Raw genomic sequence first — 25387 nt, 5'->3', positions numbered from 1 at the left:
GCCGGCTGTGACGGAGATTTGAGATGGCACAGACTGCAGCTCTTCTCATCTGCTCCATTTTGGAAGCCCTGCTGGTCACACTGAAACCTCTGAGAAAAACACACTCATGTCCAAACAGCCCCAATTGAGAACTGAGAACCCTGCAACCTCTCTCCAGCCAGCAATCTCTGCAGTTTAGCCACTTTTCTTTTTTTCTGTTTTTTTTTCTCAAATAAATGCTTACAAATAACAAACCAGCCATCTGAATCGCTACTTCCAAAGGTGAAGAGACATTACTTTTTTAATATAGGCAAAGGGTTCACATATGTGATTTGGTGGCCTGCTTCAAAGGGGAGATGAACTGGGTTTAGACAGACTGACTGCACAGTCGACCTGCTCAGAAACACTGGCCTCTCTCTCTCTCTGTGTCCCTTTAAAGCTGAAATCCAGGATTTCCCTGATTTCTCTGCTTTGTCTCCCCCTCTGGTGGTGAAAAGTATTTGAAATGATGTTCAGACTACAACCAAACAACCATATACAGAATGTGTAGCAGTTGGTGTTGCTTGTGTGCCATCAGCTCACCAGTAGTTCCCCCTATAGTAAAAATGGCTTCCCCATGCAGACCAGGTAGTTTGACGTTCAATGATTGTAACTTTTATAATGAAATTAGGCAATAACATCGCTTGGTGTAAATATTGCACCTTGACAGTAACAGTGGCGTACAGTGTGTGCCATATCAATCAGGTTGGGCAAAAATTATTTTCAGTGTAAGGTCTTTGGGTCGGCCAATATGCTAACTAGCTTGTGGCACTCAGCTACCCAGCGCAGGTAACCTGTGTTGGCTAACATTAACTGGATAGTTAGCAGACTTTTGTCCTACCTGGTCAAAAGTTTTGATAGCAGTCTATGGAAAGCATCTCCAACCATGGTAATACTGCCAATTGGTATTGTGTAACCTGACTCCACGGTCCAGGTGGATAAAATAACAATTTATTACTGGAAAAAGCCCCGGATTGCAGCTTTAACTAACTCAACACGTTAAAGAAACACCACAGGCACCTGTCTGAACAGTTCCAATCATTATTTGAGCCTGTTTTTAATTTTACCAGATATATGTTTCTTTTTGTTCATTTGGAAACTCTTTGGAAACACACAATTCATGCAGTTCATTCAGTGATGAGGTCTGTGCACTAATCCTGTGTTGTGCTTCTTGGGTCAGTTTTAAGCACACTGGTGCATGATGCAGCAAAATCCCTTCAGTGATTTAAAAGATCATAAAAGCCACATTCATAGCCGCCTTTTTTGGTGGGGTTTGCTCCAGGAGACTCTGAGCTAAAATAAAGTGATACACACCTCCACCTCGTCCACTGTGCTCGATGAAACTGCAAATTCAAAATGCAACACCTGACCAAGAGCAAGATTGCTGTTTGAGACATTTCTCACTGCAATATACTCTGTCTTACCAATGCTCATCACTCCATCTGCGGGTGGCAGTGGCCAGTCCCTGCAGGAATTTAACTTATTTCCTGCAAGTAGGTTACAATTCATAGGTGTGTTATGAGATGTCTACTTGACTTATTGCCCTGTTTCAAATGCCTCCGGCTGACAGACTTTTCATGAACTCAAGCCAACTTAATATTAGGAAGTGTACATTTATCACTGAAAATATTCAGAAAATCAGCAAGTATCAGGACATCTTCTCTATTACAGTGTGTCAATTTCACAGACAGAGAATATTGGATATTGCCTTATTATTATGATTTTAAATTTCCATTAATTCAATGCAATTAATATATATATTTTAATAATCCTCAGGGTACTCAAGCTTTTAGTACCATTATGAGGGAGAAATAACTTGACAGTTTTTGGAGAGAACGAAGCATTGCAGCTGCAAATGAACTTTTTGAAGAAGGCAAAAAGCCAATAAGCCTGAAGGTCTTTGAAAGACCTTTAATAATGGTCAGCGAATCGCTGAGTCTGTCAATTAATTATTTGTGACAGTTACTTAGTGAGAAAAAAAAAGGGAAAATGAAAATTTGGTAATTGTCTTGATAAAATCCAATTCCCCCCCAAACACCTCATTAGCATATCAGTTAATAGTTCTCCTATGTCTGCATTAAAGCCCATGAAAGTATGCTTAAGTCGGACGTTTTTAGTCTGTGACATTCCTTGAGGTCAAAGCCTAAAAAACTTAACTTAATTTTTTTTTCTTAACTTTTAGGCCAAAATAAGTGATGGAGTAAGGTGTTAAGGTTTAAAGTAAAGGTAAGATGTTTATCTGCATCAGTTGGACCCTTATAGATATTCAACATGTCTGGAGTTATTACAACCCTTTACATGTTGAGAACATGTTTTTTACTTTTACTTCTTAAACTGCACCAAAAGTGTGTGTGTGCTCATATTGGAAATTTGGCCCCAATGAGTGTCTTGATCTTAGCCTCACTTAATCTTTAACAACTGCACATTTTATAGAACATTAATGGTATAAAACCTCCAATGAAGGCCTCCAATGAAACGGAAAGACAACACATTCTCAAATATTGATACTTTTATGTCAAAATAGAGCACATTGTACAGCATTAGTGATACCTTTGAAAGATACAGTATACAGATCCGCCAGAAAAGGAGATCCTTCTTTGTACATGGCAAGGTTTAGATTATCCATGTGATATAAATACACACACATTATATTCATATTTCCAACATACCAAATAACCTCAACATGCAACTCAATGAAACCTCACAGTCATGAAAATACTCAAATATTAAGTCATGGACACAGGCTTGCATGGTCCCTCTTAATAATTCTTCAAGATTCACAATTACAAAAAACATTTACATCTATGAAGGATATACATCCTGACAATATGTCTGTCCATGACTCCACGAAACACACGCACACACACACACGCACGCACACACACATACATACAGGCTAGTTGTGTGCTTAAATGATTACAACTCCGTCTTAGCACTCTTATTAAGTCCATCCGAAGCTGCTGCCCTCAGGTCATTCTTCAGCCATTTGTTGAAAACGGCAATGGGGTCAATGTTCCAGTGTTTATGGAAAGAGATGGGCACCTGGTGAGCTAAGAAGTCTCTGGCGTAGTCCTCTGGGCGTGCCTGAAAGGTAAGATTAAGTGCAGTAATTTATATTTGGAAGCACTCACAAGAGACTGCGTAAAAGTCTAGCGCAGTGCAAGAGTGAGAGCTTGAAAGTACAAGATTATGTTCGGTACATCGAAGACTAAAGCAGTGATATCTGATACCATAATGTTTGCAGAAATTATTTTTACCCAAGCATTGGTAAATTGGTAATCAGTAACAGTCTGTTTGTCTATTTGATTGACTGATAGGCAGACTGACACACACACACACACAAACGTATAATTAGCGTTAAGCTGATATATTGGTTTGCCAATATAATGGGTCGATAATGGCCTTTTATTAAATATTGGATATCAGCCAGCAATGTCGTCCACTGCCAATAAGATGGAGGATCCTCCCTGACCGCAGCTACATAAAAACAGTCTGTAAAAACCTGCAATGAATTTTTCTTTTTCTTTGTTTTACTTATTTATGAAATTGTTCAATTCACGTTTTTTGTATATTACTTATTCATTTGAAGGCCTAATGTATCCCATCCCAGAGTTTCCTCTACCACTGAACAAGTGCTGGAGAGTTTTAAAGTGTTACTTGATGGTCTAAATGCGGTTTCAGATGCTCTCCCACCCTGCCAAAAAATACAATTCTCAGGGAAACGCTGAATAGATAATTTGGCATGAAAACAGTAGGTATCAGCCTTCAAAAACCCAAATTATAGAGAGAGATACAGACAGTGTGTAGTTGAAGAGTGTGAGTATAACCTGGTGGAAGAGGGGGCTGTGTGTGACAGGGAGTCCGAGAGCGTTGAGGCACATTCCCAACACCATGTCATCCGGCGCGTCATTACTGTAGCACTTACAGCCGCTCTTAAGGAGTCGGGCCACCGCCTCCCTGCTGAACACCATGCTGCAGCAACACAGAGAGGGACATCACAAATTTAATCATTAAAAATATATACGTAGAGAGCGGACTGTGCTGCATTGTACACTGCCAATTTAGGAGCTACCGTTCGAAAATGACCCGAAAACAATATCTCCACTTCCAATCATTTTCACACGGTTCACTGTATTTATTTTATTTATTCAGTGAGAGGTAGACAAAGTAGGGAGTCAAACTGTGCAAATCAAGCTGAGAGGAATATGTTGTTTTCTTTGAATCACTTGGTGTGGTTCTGCACTACAATGATGTGACACATCTCTCTGAAAAGGGAAGCAATCACACTAGAAAAAGACAAAATCTTAGGCTGCCAGAAAATAGCTCATTGCCACTCAAAAACAGTGTTTAGAACGCTTTTGAGAAAACTGGCAGTTGCAGTGTTGTAAAATGTCACACCAACTGAAGTCTCCCTAAATAGAGTTCCTCCTGCAGTTCAACTATTACCTGCAGTTCATCTTTACCTCCAGCGACGGCAGCTGGCATTCAGAAATTACTTCTTGTCGACTTTAAAAAATCTGTACCAATTTCATTTTGAAATTTACTTACATGTAATAAAGAGGGCAGGGAATTTGTGCAGAATTCACTTTCAAGAATGCATCTTATGTATCGGCAATTGTTTTATATGATACAAAGACATTATTTTCTTGCAGTGACCAACAGCAGACTTTTGGATTTGTGGGTATGAGTAAGTATTGACTCCCTGTCTGGTCTTATCAACTGATGTTTGTCTGTATGCTGTATGTTGCGGTGATTTATTATAGGTTTTTATTGAGTGCCTCTACTGTAAACGCCGTCTGCAAAGCAAATTTCCCTTAGGGGGACAACACGGTTTTGAATTGAACTGAAATGGTTCATCTGTAAATTACTGATTATGGGTCTTTCATTACAAGTTTTATAGTCCCTCTGCTGAGTCTGGTTCTTTCATCAATATTCCCCGTGCATCGGAGCCTTGTAACTCACCCTCCACCTCCTGTGATGTAGCTGTAGCCGCCCTGGCTCAGGCCGTAGCCGTACCTCTCCCCCAGACACACCGGTTCAAAGGGGTCATAACAGCTCAGCAAGAGTTGCAGTCTAGGGAGGCTGGAAAAAGCACAGACCAGACTCATCATACACCGATGTCTGCGCACACACACACACACACACACAGGTGCACGTGCGCACACACACATATGAAACTTTCCTTTTAGATGCTGAAATAACTACTCTCCCTAAGGCGCTATTACACATCCAGTAACTTCCACATGAAGAGGCAATTTGACAGATACAAAGTGAAGCCAGTTGGAATTGAATTTATGTACTGAGCATTTTAGATATTCGACAGAATGGTGATACCGTCGGAGTCGGTTTTCCCAAAATGACTGCATTCAAAGCGGTTCTTTCATTCACTGTACAAATCTTTTGCATGGCTGAAAGACAGAGACTTGTAGAAAATGTACGATTAAATTTTGAGAAAAACAAGAGTAGGATGTTTGTAGAATGGTACACCAGCTGAAAAAGGGGCAAAGCAGCAATTACTGTAAGCTATGAATGCATTGGGAGTGTTTTGAAAACATACCTGATAAGTGTGTCATCATCCACAACGAGGAGCCAGTTGGTCTTTGGGACATCGTTGCTTAGAAATCTCTTCAGGATTGCAAAGGTTTTCCCACAGTGGCCTGCAAATAGAGACATGCTTTCAATAGATTGGCCTTCAGGACTTAAGCACATATTGACCAGATGATACACTCTGTTTCATAGAGATAAATAACCCTGTTGCTGAAATACAAACAGCCTTGACATAATTAGGTATTGACACGCACACACACACATGCACGCCTTCATACACACAAACACACACACATACACGAAAGCACAATCACACAAAGCTGCAGACATCCTTATGATAAAGTCACTTGAAAGGATGCAGCCTGACCAAGAGTCACAATCAATAATTGCCAGAACAGTGATACATGACTTGGCTGGATGCTGTTTGAATGCCTCAGCTTTAAGGAACTAACATAACATATGCCATAGCACCATCCAGTACCATGAGTGTGTACATATTTTAGCATGGGCGGCCCCAGTGGGAACTGAACCCAGGCTGTGTTATTGTCAGTGGTAGTTCCAATGCTCTACCCATTAAGCTGCAGAACCACTAAATGTAGCCTATAGTATTTCAGTTTTACAACATGGAAACCATTGCAACGGACAATTTACTAATTGGACTTTCATTCTACTCGCAGAAGAGCCCTTGAGGAGACAGAAAATAAGTGGAACTATTGTGCCCATGCTCACTAAGACAGGATTCGGCTTTTACCACAGTATAGTTTGCTGAAAATCTGCTTCAGCTGAATAGTTCTATTTTGCATTTACAATTTACATTTATATTTTAAGCATGTAGCTGACACTCTTGTGCAGAGCGACTTACAATGAGTGAGCAGGTGGGGGTTCTGCGTCTTGCTCAAGGACACTTCAACAGCACACGTGGCTGTTTGGCGGACACATTGGCTATTGTGGAGATCAAACGAGTGACCTCACGGTTATGGGATTGTCTCTCAAACTACTAAGCCACCCTTTCAAGGTTTGTAATCCAAAGCATTAAAACGAATCCTCTCTGGGGTTTCAACGGGAAGACATGTGGTGTAGAGCTTTGCGAGCAGAAAGAAAGGCCACGATGTCTACGCTCTGCCATCGCAAAGAAATAATACGGTGTGTTTGGCATGATGGGCCGGAAAGAGCAAACAACTACTCAGCAAAATGTTCTGCCATCACCTTGAAAACAACAGCAGCAGGGGGCGGGGGGGCACTTCACAACAAATACAAGGAAGCTAGGGAAATATACCCATCAGAATCCAAATATCTACACACCATCAGGGCTGAGAGCTGAGACACGGAAATCCCTGGTGGCAAGCATCACAAAGAATGCTGAGGCCCTACTGTTTTATTTATAAGGCACCCAAGGTGTTTTTTCTTAGTATCCGAATTTAGAATAAGAAAGGACACCTTGAACCGCTGACAGGAATAAAATCCAAAAACACACTTTTAGAGGTAGGTCTCCAGACTAGCCGGGTGTTCTTGTTTCCCGTTGCAGAGAGGTTACTGGGTGACGTTCAGGGGGAAGACGCAGCAGCTACCAAGTCCAATTCTCATGCAGGATCTATCATTAAAATGACGGAAAGCGTTTGGCCCGAGATACAATTTACCGCACGACAGGTAATACAAGTCGGGGTCCCGATGCGACGCACAACTGTGGATCAAATTTATGCAGAGCGCAAGCCAGTGAATCCAGAATTATCATATTTCCACACATTGTTTCAGTAGTTTTTATTACCATCTTGCGATCATTTCTCATATTAATTAAATTTGGGATTTTTTTTTTTACCTATTAGCAGATATGCTTCTCTATAAAAAGGTCATTAACAGTTAATTACTTCTTTTAAAAAACGGAGTATAAAATCATAGTGCTGAAACATTAGCATAAACTACAGTGATGTGGACTTTATGTACCAGACATTGCAGAAGAAACTCCCATTCATTTGATAGGACATAAACAAAACAACAGCACATTCACACCAACATAATGCTATATTATAAGAAGCTATATTGTAAGTCTCTGCTCTCTAAGCCTCTTTTGTATCACTGGACATAAGAACAATACACTTGACCAGGAACAGCTAGTGTATTTACTGTATAAAGTTTCTTTGTCATGATCCTGTTTCAAGCTCTTGCATCACTCTTCTCCTCGCTTGCTCAGACTATCGAGAATTTTTAACCTTCAACTCTAGAGTTTTGTTTTTCCATTTTCAAAATATAAAGCTTGTGTGTTTTCAACAGATTTAATATTTCTTTGTGACTGCAGATGGCAGTGCGATAACCCACACAGTTTCAAATGGGGTCAAAGCTCGTTTCTGGAAGCAAACAGACACTGAGTAGAGGGAAGTTTATTTTTAAGTTTTAAATGTCTCTAAGCCAGTTTTTCCTGATGTTTCCATTGGGGTTTCCAGAATAATTTCAATATATGATATCTTGCACTTTAGAGATTTATTAGGCATTATGTTAGTATAATTGTAGTATAATGAGCCTGAGTTATCAGATAGTATTGTATCAGTCTTTCATTTGCAGTTAAGTCCTTGGTAGTTTTCCAGCAGTCACACACACTTTTATATCTATATCTATTTCTATCTATCTATATAACTATATCTATCTATCTATCTATCTATCTATCTATCTATCTATCTATCTATCTATCTATCTATCTATCTATCTAAGGCCTTTACTTGGCTTTAATTAAAACTCCACTTACCAAATTCCACTATTCTACATTGAAGGCCATCATAATTATTTAATCAGTATGGTAATCAAATAATTTTCCACATCATAATGGTAATTTGTTTTTTGTTCTACAAGCACCGCTTTTATGGACCGAAAGGACTTTGTGTTTATAATTAATTAGATAGCCCTCTTGAAATTCAGAACTATCCCTTAACACAGGAATATAAAGTTTATTACTGCATTGTTGCAGTCCATCAGTGGTATGGTTTTTTTGGATTTGGCTCTGGAAGTATAGGCATGTCAATGGAAGGTGGAAAAAGCAAGAATAATGGTGGTGACTGCAGATTCCTGGGATATTGATGTCTGTCGACTGTTGATGAACTCCAGGTCTGCACTCCCCTGCAATAAGCAGCACACACCTAGAGCCCTCCACTGGCCTTGGAAACAGAACAGATAGAAGTAAACAAAACAAACGAAAATAAATTATATGTGTCCTGATTTTAAATCCAAATCCCATGATTGATTCAGTAGATACTGTAGGTATTTGGTATTGTCGGACAGATAAACTCCTTATTTCTACTTAATCATTAATCATTTCAGTTCATACTTATCAGATGAACGCAGTGGCCAGTGGCTCTACTATTGTAAAGAGATACTCCATATTTTATCTCAAAGATACAGTGCAATGAGAATTGCATTTCCTATTCTCATGGTATCGTTTAATCAAGGGCCTGATAATGTAAAGTCACCCAAAGCACCATCACTGTCACTGCTGCCCTTTGAGTAACTCTCCCTCTGGTGGTCAACAGAATCAAACTATTTTAGAAACCCAAATAACATCTCAGTAGAGATTACATCATGAATGCTCTGATTGGTCAACATTATGCAAAGCTAATGAGGTGTCCCGCAGTCTGTCAGACAGAAGCCAGGTGGCTGCTTACCAAACTAGACAAAATCAAAACAGATTGTAGACGGGTGTCGCAGTTCCAACACTCACAAAAATAAAAGTATTGGTATGCAGTGGATTGCACAATTAGAGGGATGGACTCACTCTGTCCTACAAACTTTGTCTGCATTGTCTTTTGGAAGGAAGACTTTAACTGCTGGCTTCAAAAAACACTAGATTTACTTGTAATTTGATGTTGAAAGGAGCTGTACCATGGCCTTTTGTGGACTAAGAGGTCACAAACTCGAGGTAATTAACACTAATGCTAGGTACGCCTGGATTAGCTAACTTGTCTAGTTAGACAAATGACTGTTTGAGAAACCAGACATCCTGCACTGGAATTTCTTGCCATGGCACAGCCAGCAGCTAACTGCCAGCTTGTTAGCTTGGCAGCATTCAAACTGTGAATATGAGCACAGCAGTGCTGCTTGCCCTGGCCCCAGTATGCCATTCTCTCTCATACAGAGAGAATGGCATGCCAAACACGATTCAAAAATCTGGCAATTTAATGTTGCCTTGCTTATCGGCAATGATAAATACCTAGTTGAACATAAGACCTTTTACAAATCCTTAGAAGCCACTCTTTAATTCTGAATAGAACCAATAGACCAAGCAGCACTTGTTTCGATAAAATCTCAACTTTTAGAATTGTTTGCCTGTTATTCCCACAGTTTTCTTCGACTTAAATACAATGTGATGGGCAGTAGCGAGCAGTTTAAACCAAAGAAGTCTGATTTGAAGTGATGCTTGGTGGATCATTTATATGGCAAATTTACCAGGAGACCCAAATTATCTGTAAAAGGTCTAAAGTCATGTTATACCATATATGTACCTTTGTCAATAAGCAAACATTAAACCATTTTTAATGGAGTTTGGCCTGACCCTCTGTCCACACCAGATGGAACGACACGTATCGGGGCTGTTTGCCCTGGCACCTGTTAACGTTAATGCTGGTTAACTTTAGCCTCATTAAATGCAATATGAGATGCAGTATGTCTGCTGTTTCCATAATTAGGCTAATTTGATGTTCTGGGAGTTGAATAGTTTGTGTATGAGTTTTGTTTTGTACTGTTATGTATTATTTTTCATCAGACTAACAAAGTGAAGTGGACAACATGAGCAAAAAGTGAGGGACCTGGTTCGTGTGTGGGTGTGTGGGTAACGCATAGATTGACACAGAAGGAAGTAGACAGACCTCTGTTCTGATAACCCTTGGCTTGTATTTTCTATTTGGCAAGGAATCTGACGTATTTACAGTAAAATAGATGTTTTTTTTCCAAGAAAGAATTTCGTTTAGCACCGATTGTACTGTGAATGTTAACTAAATGTTTTCCCTTAGGACATGATGGCCAAGACAAAATGTGTAGTGCTAAGCATGTGGACAGGCCACACACAACCCCCCCCCCCCCCCCCCCCCCCCCCCCCCCACCTACTGAGACTTGTCTGAGCATGAGAAAGGGGCACTAAAACAGTTTTAACATTAGATCAACCATCAAAAAACAAAAAAAAATGACACGCCTCATGTTAGAAAATCATTGCAAGATCTTCTTAAAGTTGCCTGTTATTATGTGCAAATGCTGCATCTTAATCAGTTAAATGGTAATGGCAAAGACACAACAGTTTTAAATACCATCCATTACAGGGGCATTAGTTCACTCAGTTCACTGTTTAAAATGGGATGGGAGGCGTGCGATCAATAAGCCAATATGTTAATGTCATTCAATAAGAGCAATAGAATAGGCAAACAGAAAAGCAATCAGAGAGTTTAATACCTTAGTTAAACCAAAGGGCTCTGTTGTGTCCAAAGTGTAAATTCAACAAGGCTTTTCGAAATCACTCGTGCACAGTAGACCTGCGCAGTATCTACATGACTGATCTCTTCTGACAGCTTCTGTCTCCCTTGAGCTTTTCTTGTTCCAACTTCGATTAACCCTAAGCAGTCCCTCACAGTACAATACGATACAACAAGGTAGGAACATGTTGAAGAGTTTTTTGGGGGGCTTTTAATGCTCTTAAACTCAACATGTTTTTAGCTTTTTTTCCTCCAAATCAAACGTGGCCCAACTCCTAATCGTTGTACATTAGCTGTACATGACATGCAGCAGAGTGGCATGGGGGCGCCTCAGGGAACTGTACTGTCACCCCTCTTTTTCACTCTCTACCCGTCAGACTTCCAATTCAACTCTGGGTTATGCCATCTCCAGAAGCTCTCCAATGTTGACTTCACTGTTGTGGGATGCATCAGTGAGAGCACAGAGGAGGAAGAGGAGGAGTACAAGGAGGAGTCTGGGGGAGAGCTTCGTCAGTTCAATGTAGCTAAATGTCAGTAAGACGAAGGAGCTGGCAGTGGATTTCTGAGGGGGAGACGATGCAGCCCTGTAAGCAGGGATGGGATTCCTATCTCACGATACGTCTTGATACGCGATATGGGGTTCACGATTCGATTCAACCACGAAACCACTACATAAAAGTTCAATGACTGATTGTACAGAATTATGTTTATTTCTGAGTCTCAAATCTTTCTAGCAATGGCACTGACTTGCTAGAATGTAAACAACAATTTAAAAATGTCATTACAAAGTGCAAATAATATAATTTGGATGGAGAGCTTGTGAAATTGTGATGGTCAAGCCGTCTCATGTGTGATTACTACAGCAGAATAAAATGGAGCTAATTTCATACGTATTGTCACTTTTTTGTATTGCGGTATATTCAATTTTGATGTACCGTCCCATCCCTACCTATAAGCACCTTGGGTTGCATATCCACAACATCAACAACAAACAGGACTGGACTGATAACACAGAGGCACTTGTACAAGAGAGGGTAGACTCTTCTTCTTGAGGACGCTCCTGTCTTTCAATATATGTAACGGATTACTCCACATGTTCTATCAATCTGTTGTAGCCGGTGCAAGGTGGGAGCCAGTGGGAGCTTGCATCCCCTGCATCCCCTGCATCAAGGCAGGGGATGCAGGGAGGATTAACAAACTGGTTAAAACAGCTGGCTCTGTTGTAGGACTGAGCCTGGACTGCCTGGAGGAAACAGCAGAAGGGAGGATGAGGACTAAATTGAACTCTTTCCTAGACAACACCTCCCTCCCGCTCTGTGGTGAGCTGATGCTGCTATAAAGCTGATGCCTTCAGCCAATGTCTCATCCCTCCAAGAAAGTGCAACAAGAAAGGTCTTAGGCTCTCTCTTGTGCCGACAGTTATCAGACTGTACAATGCTTCCTGCCCAAATGGCCCCTGCCTCAGGCAACTGGGAGGGTGCTGAAGCAGGGTGCTGAAGCAGGGTGCCTGCACTGTCTTTACAAACTACACTGTATTGCTTTTAGCATTCCTATGCTCTGGGGTTTTCTGCCCAACATTTGCTTTCAAACTCGTTTCTGATCTGTACATATTTCTGCACATTCTCTGCATATGAATTGCCGCATGACACATTTTCTGTGCCTATGCCACGTCTTTTCTTGTTCTGATGATGAAAGTGATATTGAGAACAGACAACGCACATTGTCATTTTTCTGTGCATATGATGCCTCCATCTGGAGTTTTGATAAGGGGACACCGAGTGATGTATCCAGATCAGCACATCCTCTGCATATGTTATCCACATCTGTAAATTGAATACATGCATACCTTTAAAATGCACATCTACACGTGGCCACTTTCTGTGCATAGGTATGGCCTTCTGTAGACCGGTTAATGTGAATATGGCACACATTTGCATATCATGTCCATCTGCTGTAAATGCACATTCTTCATATTCCCATATCCTTCTCATTGTCATATACTGCATACATATTGATATTTTTGCAGTGTTTCCACCTATTTCATACTGCATATATTTTGCATTTTTGTTTTTCATATTGTACATATTCTGCATTTATTCTTTGTCTCAGTAATTTCTACTGCTGTTCTTTTGAACACCCTAATACTCCATACTTTAACCAATGCTTTTCATTCATACATTCTACTTAATGTTCTTTTTAATCTGTCAGTTGTGTATGTTAATATAACTCCCATTTGCTTTATTGTTATTTACATTGTTTTTGTCTGTTTATATTCTTTCTTTTCCTTTGTTATATCTGATTAATTGCTACTGAAACAATACAATTTCTCCACAGGGAGTTTCATCTTATCAAATTCGTAAATTAATGTTACAATTTAATCATAAACCTAGACTTGAAAAAGATCTGGGAGTGTAGATCGAATGGCCTCAATATCGTCTCAAGAGGGCTGGTGACACTTGTGCTGCAATTCCATGACTTTGCAAAAATGGCCTTCTTGGTATGGGCGCATTAGTGCTACATCCAAAATCTTGCTTCAGGCCTCCAAAAGCTGAGGTCGGACCTGACAACCTCATATGAAGGTACGTGTGATAAAAGGGTGAAGTTGCCATACCAAAATAATCTCTCACTTGAGGGCACAGTAAAATACATTTTAGTTAGGAGCAGCGGTGGAGCCACAATATACACATATTCATCCATCCATCCCTCCATCTGTTTTCTTGGTGCTTATCAGGGCCGCAGTGGCAACAGGGCAATCAGAGCAGCCCAGCATGCTTTAACCAAACAACATCCTCCAGCTTCCCCTGGGGGATCCGCAGGCGCTCCCAGGCCAGCGGGGAGATGCAGTCCCTCCAGAGTGTCCTAGTCCTGCCCTGGGGGTCTCCTCCCAGTCAGCCAAGCCTGGTACACCTCCAAAGGGAGGCGGCCGGGGGGCGTCCTTACCAGGTGCCCAAACTACTGGCTCCTCTCAATGCAGAGGAGCGGCGGTCATGAAAACCCCTATGACTGACAATATGCCTGCTAGTGGTGAAATGAACTAATGTTAGCTTATCACCACCTCTTAAACAAACAAAGATCTGGAGCAAACATCTCCGTTATTAAATACTAACAGTCCTCCAGTCTTTGGACTTAAAAATCAGCAGGATTAGAGGATATCAGAGGATATTAGTCAAGCTTTTGGTGAGTAAATGTGCCGTTTATAGCTCTCAGTCAGGGACGAGCGCCTCAAACTCATGAATAAACAGAAGGACAACATGGAGCACAAAACATCATAACCTGACTAACATTACATGCAGTGTACATAATACCAACAGATCTCACAGATCTCATGTGTTATGAACTACACAAAAGTGCAATTATTTCAAACTGTTTTGAATAAGATCTATCATTTACATGGGTGAATTATTACCCAGCATCTGTTTGGGGAAACTTTGGCCCAAGAGGTCAAGTTTGCAATGGGAGAACTTACCTCTCTCAGTATTAGGTACTCCTAGATTGATGGTTGGTATTGAAGGATCGGCATGGTCACTGTAGTACTCTAAAAATAAGGCATCTTTCTCCCAAGTCTTCTTTACCACTGGAACTAGGGCGAAGGCCAAAAAAACAATCAATACGGTGGTTAAAGGTTCCACAACAGGCAGACCTCTGGTTCTGTGCAATGTGGACTGGTTTGTTATTCCCTGAGCAAATGATAAATTAAAACTATTTCATGAACTGCAATACACTTTCTCCCAGATGTTTGTTTTTATTTTGTGCACAAAAAAATACTAAAGACCACCGAAGAGGTTTATAAAGCATTAGTAGAGACAGATGGTAAATAGATGAAAATTAATGAGGATAGTAAGAAGAAATCTTATGTTTTCTTCAATCCTCCCAACTTGTTGAATGTTCAAGATGACCTTGCAACTTGAACTGTAACACCTTATCTCAGTCAGTTGTATGGAGAGAGACACACAGTGAGAAAGCCTGAAGCTCTGTTTTAAAAAGTTTTAAATAGTTTTGAAAGCTTGAAGCTCAGTTCTGGATCTTTCCAGGAATTAATTTATGTTTGCAAAACTTGATGAGGTAAATATTGGACTTTTGGGCCCACAGTGTGATCGTTTGGCTTCATAACACTTGGATTATGCTGTTTGGCGGTATTGTATGGCTATTTTTTTGCCCTTTTTGGAACTCTAAAAAAATTCACAAATTCCATTCACAGTTGTTTTGGAGAAGGCTAGCTCGCTGTGTGTGATACTGACATTTAAACCTGACCAGTTTTTCAACTGGCATAACAGTGAGTAGATAATGACAACATTTTTATTTTGGGGTGAACTATTCCTTTGTGCTCCCCAGAGCTGCCATAAAAAGCAATCAGTCAAAATCCAATAATATTTTAATTCTGATTTCTAGATAGTTGCAGTGTGTATTTTCTGCTCATCCCATTCTTTTTGTGCACAAAAACTACTAGAAAAACACCCCTTTAGAAGATTAGAAAGCCTTAACACTTAGTGAAATAGTAAATTAGATCAGAGGCTCTTTCATGTGTCCCTTATGGATCTAAGTTAATCTTTATATGAATCTAATATTCATTTTAATCCTGCTACCTTTATGATCAAGATAGCTTGGCAGAGGATATGGTAATTAAGGTAATCAGTGCAATTAGTTTTGTATGACATCATTTGAACATGGTATAGATTTTGTCTGATCCTTCTGAAATCTCCAATACAATCTATCCATTCAACCTGCCACATTTTTATCAAGTTGGAAGAGAAGCAGATTTACAGTAGATAGCCTAATGTCAAGCATAGCTTGCCAAAAAATGGCTAAACGTCAATAAGTGATGTTTTAAAATCTGCTGGATGTTGTATTTCCTACATCAAGGGGGGAATGCTACCAAATACTGAGCATTTTTTCAGCTTACACTCTGTTTTCAATTCAGGCCTCACAAGACATGACAGCGGAACAATTTAGTCAAAGACTTTATCATGATAATGAGAAAAAGCACTTACACAGTCACACATGTCAAAGGTACGACAAATCCATTATGAGAAAACAACAGGAGAAAAATGTGTGCCATTTCAGGGAAATGTTGTCTTTGGTGGATCGTCTTAGAGTGGGTGTATGACTCACCTCGCTCACTGTGAAACTTCCTACACGTTTTCACAGCAACAAATATATCCTCTGTATTCACTGGCTCCCCCTTTGGAGAAAGCAGAAGGAGACAAGAATCAAAGAAATGTTCACATGAAAATACTGCACAAATCAAATATAATTTAACTACATTTTTAAATGACTATGCAGCCACGTGGTTGAAACTTGAGGTCCAGAGTTTCTTGTGCTATGTAAAGTGTGGTAGCAATCAGTGGTGGTTGCTATCTGAGAGTGAAATCTGAATTGGATGTTTCTGTACTTGGTCTCAGGTCCTTTGGCCCTCTGACTTTGGCTCTCCATCTGAAGCTACAGGGACACAATGCACTCTGCTGATAACACTACAGCATTATCTAGAAATTTCAGGGCTTTATGCTGAATTAGGTGTGCATTTCCTGCATATAAAAGGCTTGGAAATAGGGATGATAGCAACAGATGAGAACCGGAGTGATGGCATGTGGAGGAATAAAAGGAAAGAGAGCGACAGAGTGAAATTGGAACTGGAGCGTCTCTGTGCCCTTTATCACTACATAGACCTACAGCCTAAAATGGAAGTGCACTTGTCGGGATGCTGGAATGGTTTTGCTCGAGCTCCCCCAAAAAAAAATCACATGAAGAGATTAACTAAATCAACAACAGAAAGAATACATTAAAAAATGTCTTCAGCGTGAGCTACAGTGTGAGTTTTTCCGGGAGCATTTACCAATACACAGGATGTGGTGTAACAATCTCTAATAGGTCCGGGGCGAGCATTCGTACAGAAGCCCATTTTAGATGTCAAAGGAATGATGTACTACCCCACAAACGGTGACCATACAGAACACCAGGCTACACAGTCATAAATCTACTGGGCCGTCAGACAGGCAGCACCATTCACCAGCCACCTAATCCAAATGTTACAGTGTGTGAGTATGTGAGTGCGGGTATGTCAGTGGGTTTATCAAGCGGGTATCTCCCTTCACAGATGTTTCATCGAATTAGGACCACAAACCCACCAGAAGGATGATTTTTTTATTTATTTTTTTTACGATTTCTGGCTCAGATCCGGATATTTCTTTTTACCTGGCTGTTCACTTTCAACTTCCGTTCTTCCACGGCACGGTGCGCTCCACAAAATATAAAATCCACTATGCCTCTGACCACAAAACAAAGTCTGGCTATAATAGTGCTCCCTATTTCCCGTGGGATTATTGTCTGTTTCCTTAAATCTGCCACTGCCACTCTCGGCCCACCATTCGCCCTCCTAGTCCTTTCTCCCTCGCAGACGAAAAACAATTGTTTCATCTTCCTTCCTATCATCTGACAAATAAGAAGCCAAATATGAGAACGATTATTTAAAAGCTGATATACAATAGCGATTTTTCAGCAATAAAACCATCATCATTGTGTTCTCTTTCCGGTTTCTGGGAGGTAAGGAGAATCAAAATGATGCTTTTAAGAGTGAGGAACGGAGCGGGTACCCACACACAGGGGAGGCAGGCTGCTGAGAGTGGTGGCACACTGCTGGGCTCGAGGAGCGTCGTCCGGCTCCGTGCACAGCTCAGGCACGGCGGTGAGATGTGGACCTTTCCCGTTCTCCCAGATGTACAGCGCGACCTGCGGTGACAGAGATTGATTTTGTCACGATTACGAGCCACGATAAAACACATTGCAGACACAAAACGCCTTATTTTAAATTCAACAGGAAAGGCGCGAGATCATTCCTGTCTTTCAAGGTAAATGCGGCAGTCGTGCTCTAGGTGTGTCAGGTAATCTGAAAAAGCCTGGTGAGTGTACTTTATGTGTGAGAGAGAGAGAGGCTAACAAAAGAGAAAAGGGGAATGAGGGAGAGGGAGGAAAAAGAGAAATGGTGAGTATTACCACTTTCCTGAAAGAATACAAAAAAGATCTAGGATTTGGTGAGTATCCTTTAAGGAGGTAGATGGTAGAAGTTACAGTAAAAGAATGTGTAATGAGGTGAAACCACCAATTTAAGCATTCACATAAGCCGTTCCCATAGCCTAAAACAGCACAATCAGTACTGTGAATATCAGCAATTGTCTCCAAAAAGTAGAAACTAGACAAACTGGGATGATATGCCGACTTACAGCCTGGAGCCGATCTGTTGACAATAAACTGGACTCATTCCATGGATTCATGCGACGTTTGTCTGCACTTTTGCATACAAAATATCTTTTATATGAAGTTTCATATGGGTATCAAAAGCTGCAAATGTGTATCGTAGTGTTTAAAGGTACAACTTATAATTTGATATTAATTTAAAGCAACTTGAAATTCCTTTTATATGCACATAATTTTAATCATATAATAATTTTCCATCGCAAGAAAAATTCACTTAAAATGGATCTTCTTTTTTGTATGAAAAGGCTATACAATATTTTCGCTGGATCTTGAGGAATGAACTCCATGCCATCTGTAACCGAACCACCTATTCCAGACTGTGCTCGAGCAGCCTGATGCCGTGTCTATCCAGTGTCAAAATCCCTCGTTCCCTCCTGGACTGAAATTCGGTGGTATTCCCTTGTGAAGAAATAAGAACCTCAATACTGCACCATGACAATTGTAGGAAGTAATGAGATTTTGCTTCAAGGTTAGATGAATTTCATGCCTCGCTCTATGCACAAATAAATTACAGTAGGCTGGTGTTGGCTTCAGTGTGAGAAACAAGGAATCAGTAAGAGAAAACGGCTGACAGGCTATAGGAACCTCGTTGGGACGTTCAATACGAAACCTAAAGGCAAGATTTGCATGTTATCTTACCTCATGTTTCAGGTCAATAGTGAAGTCAGATTTAAGTGGCTCGTCTCTCACTTTGTTTGCAAGCCTAAAATAATAAAAAACAATTCTAAAGCAGTGCACAATGAAATATGCATTATATAGTAAAGCCAATTTGTTCAGAAGAGATCACGGTGCAGCATTGTGAACTGAACAACCTACAGGTTCAAGTCTACAGATACACAAACTAACCGTGCAACAAGCGGGATGCTTAAGGCCCAAGCAGCAGCAAAGTCCGGGTATTTGAAGACGGAGGGATTCTCCGCGAAGGCGTAGTGATGGATGATGGTTGACTCCGCATCGTGGAGGGGCTTACCCAGAAACCACTCCTGATAAATGGACACAGTGTCATTACCAGGTGCATGTTAGTTCTCTCCACTTTTTTTTCTTCCCATTTAGATACTGTATAACTGTGAGATTTATTGTGATGACACATTTGTGCTTTTGGCCCAATTTGGGAGTTCTCACACTCCACTTGCCACAAAATCTTTGAAATTCTTTCCGGTGACTTAAGTTGTGCATTAAAAGGAACCGGGTGGGGAAATAATGAGATTTTGCTGATAGTAAGCAGCTCAAAGTTGCCAGAATGTAGTCCCAAAGGTTCTTATCACATTTCTTGGCATATTTGGAGTAAAAATAATTTTATATTCAGAGAAAATCCTATTACAGTTAGTTTAAAAGTGCCATAGATTTGTACACGTGTGTAATGAGGTATTTGAATTCATGCGGTAGCAAATTAATTGACTGATTCAATTTACCACAAGATTGTATTTGTATTAATACGTTTATATTTCATGCATATTGTTTGTCTATTGGCTTTTTTTTCCAAATGCCAAGGTATATTATTCACAGACATTACAAAAATATTTGCATAAACAATATTTCTATTCCAGCCCTATTAAATGTCTGTGAATTCAGAAATCATGCCTGTCAATCAAACTAATCAATACATGTGTCAAAATTTGCATGTCTAATTAACTGTCTTGCTATCTATCTCGGTGTCTCAGTGTATGCTAATTTGAAAGTGGCTGCTCAGACTTTTCTGAGATGAGACAAGCCGTGCGTCCTTGATATATTCTGAAGAGAGCACAAATTTCGTCTTGCTTAGCACAATACCAGGCTGGTCATATTGAATTGTAACACCTGTGAGAGAGGGCTCGCAAGTCTGCGCTTTAGGGCGCGTTGTAATGAATCAAATCATAAGATGTTGTATCCATTGTCTCTTCCTCCTCGGGGTAAAGTCACGGATACTGACACAATAATGAATTCCATCTCTGACTTGGAATTGAAACAGCATGCAGGTTCCAAAATGCTCCAGCATGAATATGAAAGGTTTTCTACTAATTTTTATGCACAGCTTTTCTCAGGCATACCAAAGCAAACTTGAGCCTTTGCTGATAATTTCTTTTTTTTTCTCCTTGCAAGCCTTACATCCAAGAGTAATTAGCAACATTTTGGGTTCTTGTTTCAGTGGAAAGCCTACTAAAGCATGCGAGTGTGTTGTCAAGGCTTGTTGACAAGTACAATTAGCCATGAAAAACTGCTAAATCTACAGATCAGGCCATAAAAATAAATAAAATTCTTGCTCAGAAGAAGAATATCATAAAAAATTCATAAAGAAAACACAATTGGTGGGGAAAGCTATTTTGCTATGCTTGATTAGAAAACAAGTAATGTGACTTTTCATTACAATGCTAATTCATCACTTTCTGACATTTATCCAATATTTTTCACCAACAGATATAAAGAAATTCTACAACAAAACACAGAAAAAAACAATTTTATAACTGATAAGACAGTGTTCCAAGTTCCAACTGTTCCAATCTAAGTCTCCAGTTGGAGTGACTCATATGTCTGACAGGTTCCAGTGAGTTGACTGAGCAGTGAAGCTCAGCAGCTGCCCTGGAACCGGAGCCAACCTGATGCCTCTAATTGAGCCGATGATCAACAACCAAGTTGGAGCTTGAAACAGAAATCTTTAGTCTTGATGAATTTGGCAGAAGAGAGAGAGAGAGAGAGAGAGAGAGAGAGAGAGAGAGAGAGAGAGAGAGAGAGAGAGAGAGAGGTGCAAGGTAGGAGAGCGTATCTACTCACTTTATTCCGGTCAAACTTTGCGAGGACCTGAACGAGTTTAGTCATCTTCACATGGGTTTCCTCCTCGAGAAATACAATCCAGGATGAGTTTTTCCCAAAGGAGTGAGATAAACTTAGGAGACACAAAAAAAATAAGGCATCAACAAATAAGCCAAATAGCAGCGCTGTACCCTTAGGTCAAACAGGTTACAACAAGGGTAAATTATCAATTGAACATAGCACAGAGAAAACCTACAAAATCTGTCTTTTCATTCCAGCCCACTCTGAGTGACCTAACTGTGGCTCCTGACCCAGTCAGATCAAAGCAGCCACACAGTTTTCCCTAGAGGGCAGAGAGGCAATAAAAGCAGCACCAGCATACAGACTTCTTTCATGGAGGGTGTCTCTGTAACGGTTTAGCTTTTGATCATCTGGGTCCTCAATCTTTATCATGGCAGGAGAAAAGACAGATTCCAACGCTATTTGGCACCTCCCAAAATTATTTACGGAATACATATTTGGTTATTCAGGAGACCAGAGTATACACATACCATCATTATCATGCTGTTCAGACCACTGGATGACTACAAACACGTTGCCAATAGGCTTATTGTCATCGTTACAGACCCATCGGGCGAGACATGCATTATAATATGACTGCATCAATCACAATTATTGTGTTAGCAGTGATTTACATAGCTTTCTGAAGAGCCGCTGGACCTAAAACCATGGCAAACTAAACGCCGCCAAAACCGATACACAACCACCAAAAGCACCCAACTGTGTTATTTTGGCCACAATTTGCAGCCTCAAATCTTTGGTTAATCTGGCTACCATGTGCTCATTTAAACCAGAAAGCTCTGTTGCACTTACTAAGGCAGCAGAGGGAGGATACTCCAGTCTCCCTCGTGATCTGATAGACTGTGAAGAAGCAATACCACAGGTGGTTTCTGAAAGAGACAAGCAGACAGAACATTTGTTTATAAAGTCTACACAAAGCTAAGGTCGATTAAGGTAGGCCTTGTACAGTGAGGGGCGGTTAGAGAGACTGTCCTGTTACTGGAAGGCCACAGGTTCGATCCCTGCAACCGGTTACGGTGCCTATCTGCTACAGGGGTGCTGCTTCTTGCACTCTATATATGAAACAAACTCCTAAAAAAAAAACACACCCCAGAAACATCATTGGGGAAAAAAAAGGGGCAGCCTATTTTCGGCCTCAAGACAAGGACATGGAAAGTTCCGGTCGTTCCAAAATAAGGAAATTCTGTCTCAGTACAATTTAGTGTAGTGAGGAAGGAATGGAGAAGGCGTGTAAGGACTGTCAGTGAGAGCCATGAGAGGGGATGTTTCACACTGTGAGGAAAACAAAGCAGCAGAGCGTAAGACCCTGTGGTTCATTACTGCATGGTCCACTCATCATGCGGGAAGTCAGGGGGAACATTTCCCTCTGAGCCACTCTCACACTCTGTCTAACTGCAGCCTGTTTGATTTAAGCAACGAGTCTGACACTGTTTACTGTTATTAAACCCTATTAGTCAGTTGGGGTTTGTTAGCACTCGTCTAAGATGAGCTTTATCTCAAAGCTAATGGCATAATGACACCTACCATGTTTATTCAATTTGTTTTAACTTGATATTCACATTATGTCTATTGCGAAAAAAAAAATTGTTGGAAACATTGTAGTCTGCAGATAATCATACAGCCTCAGAAACAGAGCTTTTGCTTCAAAGAGCTGTCAACGTTCCTGTCATGAGAGAGGCATCTGAGCAGAAGTGATTTCTTTATGGCCATTGTGTGCCAGCTGCAGACTCCTAATCAAGAGATAAGAGCCTGTCCTTGTGTGGACATGCTAGCAATGAATAGGACACCGATTGCTTGGTGGTTTGGGAGAAGATGGGGGTCACTGAGACCCGGTTATAAAGGAGGGGCAGGAAGCTATGCTTTTAATCATAGAAGAGGATGGGGGCAGACTGCAGATACAGCTGCCGCCTGTCAAAGCCACAACAATAATGAGCTGGAGTAAAGAATGACACGTTATCCATAGCTAAAGTCAATAAAGGCCCGATCTGTAATTTCAGTACAGCATTCCCTATTAAAACACTTTAATTCCCATTTTTTACATAGGCTCTGATTCAGAATTGACTGACTTTAGTCATCTGCATAAATTCTTAAGATAAGACAAGTGATACATGGGAAAGCATTTCAGAACGGAAGTTTATTTCAAGTGTGTGTTAATGTTTATGATAAAAATGTCACAATTACTGTCAATCTTTGTGTAAAAGCATATTAAAGTCATCCTTAGTTTGTGTTTGAATCAATTTCCATTCATATAAAAAAAAAATATATAACATTATTGCCCACGCAAGGTAGAAAATAAACTAAAAAAACAGCAACATATATCTAGTGGAGGTATTGCAAGTGAGGCTTGTGCAAATTCCAGGGCTACGTTTCATTTCGAGTCGAGAGGCTGTTTGTACTTGACATGAACAACATCTGAGAGACGTTCTCAGTTGCCCTTGGTGCCGTGGAGCAGATTAGGTTGTACTGTTAGAGATTTAGGACTTTAAGCTCATTCTACTGTTGCACTTGTAAGTCGCTCTGGATATGAGCATCGGCTAAATGCCTGAAATATAAATGTAATGTAAATTCCTCCCAGAGGGCAGGAGGCATCTTGAACTGTAGGAGCAAAGCGTGTGAGCAATCACACAGAATAAACAGGGCTTCCTTCCTGGTGTAGACTGTGTAACTGCTTGGAAGATGTACATTTGTGGATGTTACAAAACCTGCTACAGCTGAGCAAGGATACAACAGAAATACTTGTCTTGGGTGTTAAGTCTGTGGTTACTTCTCTGAGGAGCAGTGATCAGGTCAAGAGTCATCACGGGTGTTGACCTGAATTTTCAAAATCACATCATCGTAGTATCACTAAGTCAGCCTTCTATCATTTGAAGAATACTTCCAAAATAAGAAGTTTCTGTAACACTTTAGATTAGGGAACACATTAACTATTAACTATGGGTTTTCCCTCAATAGGTTAATAATTGCTCTCAATAATATGTGATACTAGCACCTTATACGCCCCATTCTGAGCAAAGCATGCTAAAAGCCCAATTCATGTGCTACAACTTCCTTACTGACTGCTATAAGTACTACTTAGGATGCTACTGAGGGCATATTTGTAGAATACAATAGTGCAGAATAAGGTGCTAAAAAGTGGTTTGTAATGACTAATAATGAAACAATACACTCTAATATGCATGTTAATAAGCAACTTATTAATAGTTAATATGTGTTCCCTAATCTAAAGTGTTACCAAAGTTTCCTATCTCACCAGCAGGCTAGACTAGTGGGTAACTTTAAATTACAGGCCATTAATTATGCAGTACTGAGTGGAAATAACTAAGTAATATCCAGGTAAAATAGATGAAACAACTAGTTATAGCATTACTGAGTAATATATAAGTAAAAAAAAAGGTCTTTTACCTGTAATTGTATTAGATAAGGGAAACTACTGCACACTTCTGAAAACTTAGAGAGGTGCTGGAGGCGAAAAAGGATAAGCTGGTTCAAAAAGGAAGAAAGCTTCCGCACACTATTTCCATCGATTTATCTTCCACAGAGGGCAAGAACATTCATTAGAGAAAGTGACTACACCTGTGCAGACAATCAATGTTTTTCCATTAGGTTTTCATTTGCTTATAATGTTGAATACATACAATAATACATTATATATTTTAGAAGACACATCAATACTGACAATGCACAATATTTACATATGTATACAAAAGACTCCATGCTAACTCTACAACAGAAAACAACAGAAACCCCAGAAAGGGCCAAGCTCGGTAAACAGCACCTTTTGTTTACCTTCATATTACTTAATAATTACCAGTCATTGTAATGCTATAATGAGATACTGCATCTACTTTAATTGGAAATTACTTAGTTATTTCAAGTCATTAATGTGTAATCAAAATTTCAGGACTTCCTAAGAGAACTATTGGACGACTAATGCTTTTCCAAAGCACTGCAGCTCGTGTCTTGACTAGGACTAAAAAAATCTGAACATATGTCTCCATTGGCTTCCAGTAAATTTCTGAAGTGATTTCAAACATCTTACTCCTGGTTAGAGCTGAACAATTAATTGAAATTTTATCGAAATCGCAATATGGCCTACTGCAATTTTAAAATCGCAGGAGGCGCAATATTTGTTAAAGGCGAAATGTGTGTGAAAATACCATTTTAAATTAAATATTGTCGTGCTGCAGAGATGTCCTGGCCTACACATCATATTCTACAGACTTAAGAAAACATCTTTGTTTGGTACAGATCCCCGCAAAAATCACACCATAATCATTTTAATACGTTTTTCAATGAAAATGAGAATAATGATGTAAAAATGA

The 25387-nt window shown here is 40.1% G+C and overlaps 1 protein-coding gene across 1 annotated transcript in view; it reads right to left on the bottom strand.

Moving 5' to 3' along the window:
* Nucleotides 1-2494: 2494 nt before the first annotated feature.
* The window catches only part of b3glcta (beta 3-glucosyltransferase a), a 52985-nt gene continuing 30092 nt past the window's right edge, over nt 2495-25387 (bottom strand). Inside the window, exons 5-15 of the mRNA XM_071925363.2 lie at nt 21858-21934; nt 21006-21117; nt 19104-19240; nt 18897-18960; nt 17601-17732; nt 16119-16188; nt 14476-14589; nt 5576-5675; nt 4981-5100; nt 3846-3990; nt 2495-3102 (exon numbers count right to left, since the gene is read on the bottom strand). Of these exons, the coding sequence (XP_071781464.1) occupies nt 2935-3102; nt 3846-3990; nt 4981-5100; nt 5576-5675; nt 14476-14589; nt 16119-16188; nt 17601-17732; nt 18897-18960; nt 19104-19240; nt 21006-21117; nt 21858-21934 (1239 nt within the window). The 3' untranslated portion in view covers nt 2495-2934. The remainder of the gene's footprint in view (nt 3103-3845; nt 3991-4980; nt 5101-5575; nt 5676-14475; nt 14590-16118; nt 16189-17600; nt 17733-18896; nt 18961-19103; nt 19241-21005; nt 21118-21857; nt 21935-25387) is intronic.

Source organism: Centroberyx gerrardi, chromosome 6 (assembly GCF_048128805.1).
Source record: "Centroberyx gerrardi isolate f3 chromosome 6, fCenGer3.hap1.cur.20231027, whole genome shotgun sequence".
Lineage (NCBI taxonomy): Eukaryota > Metazoa > Chordata > Actinopteri > Beryciformes > Berycidae > Centroberyx > Centroberyx gerrardi.
Note: the sequence above shows the minus strand (reverse complement) of the source record. Positions and strands in the feature narration are given on the sequence as shown.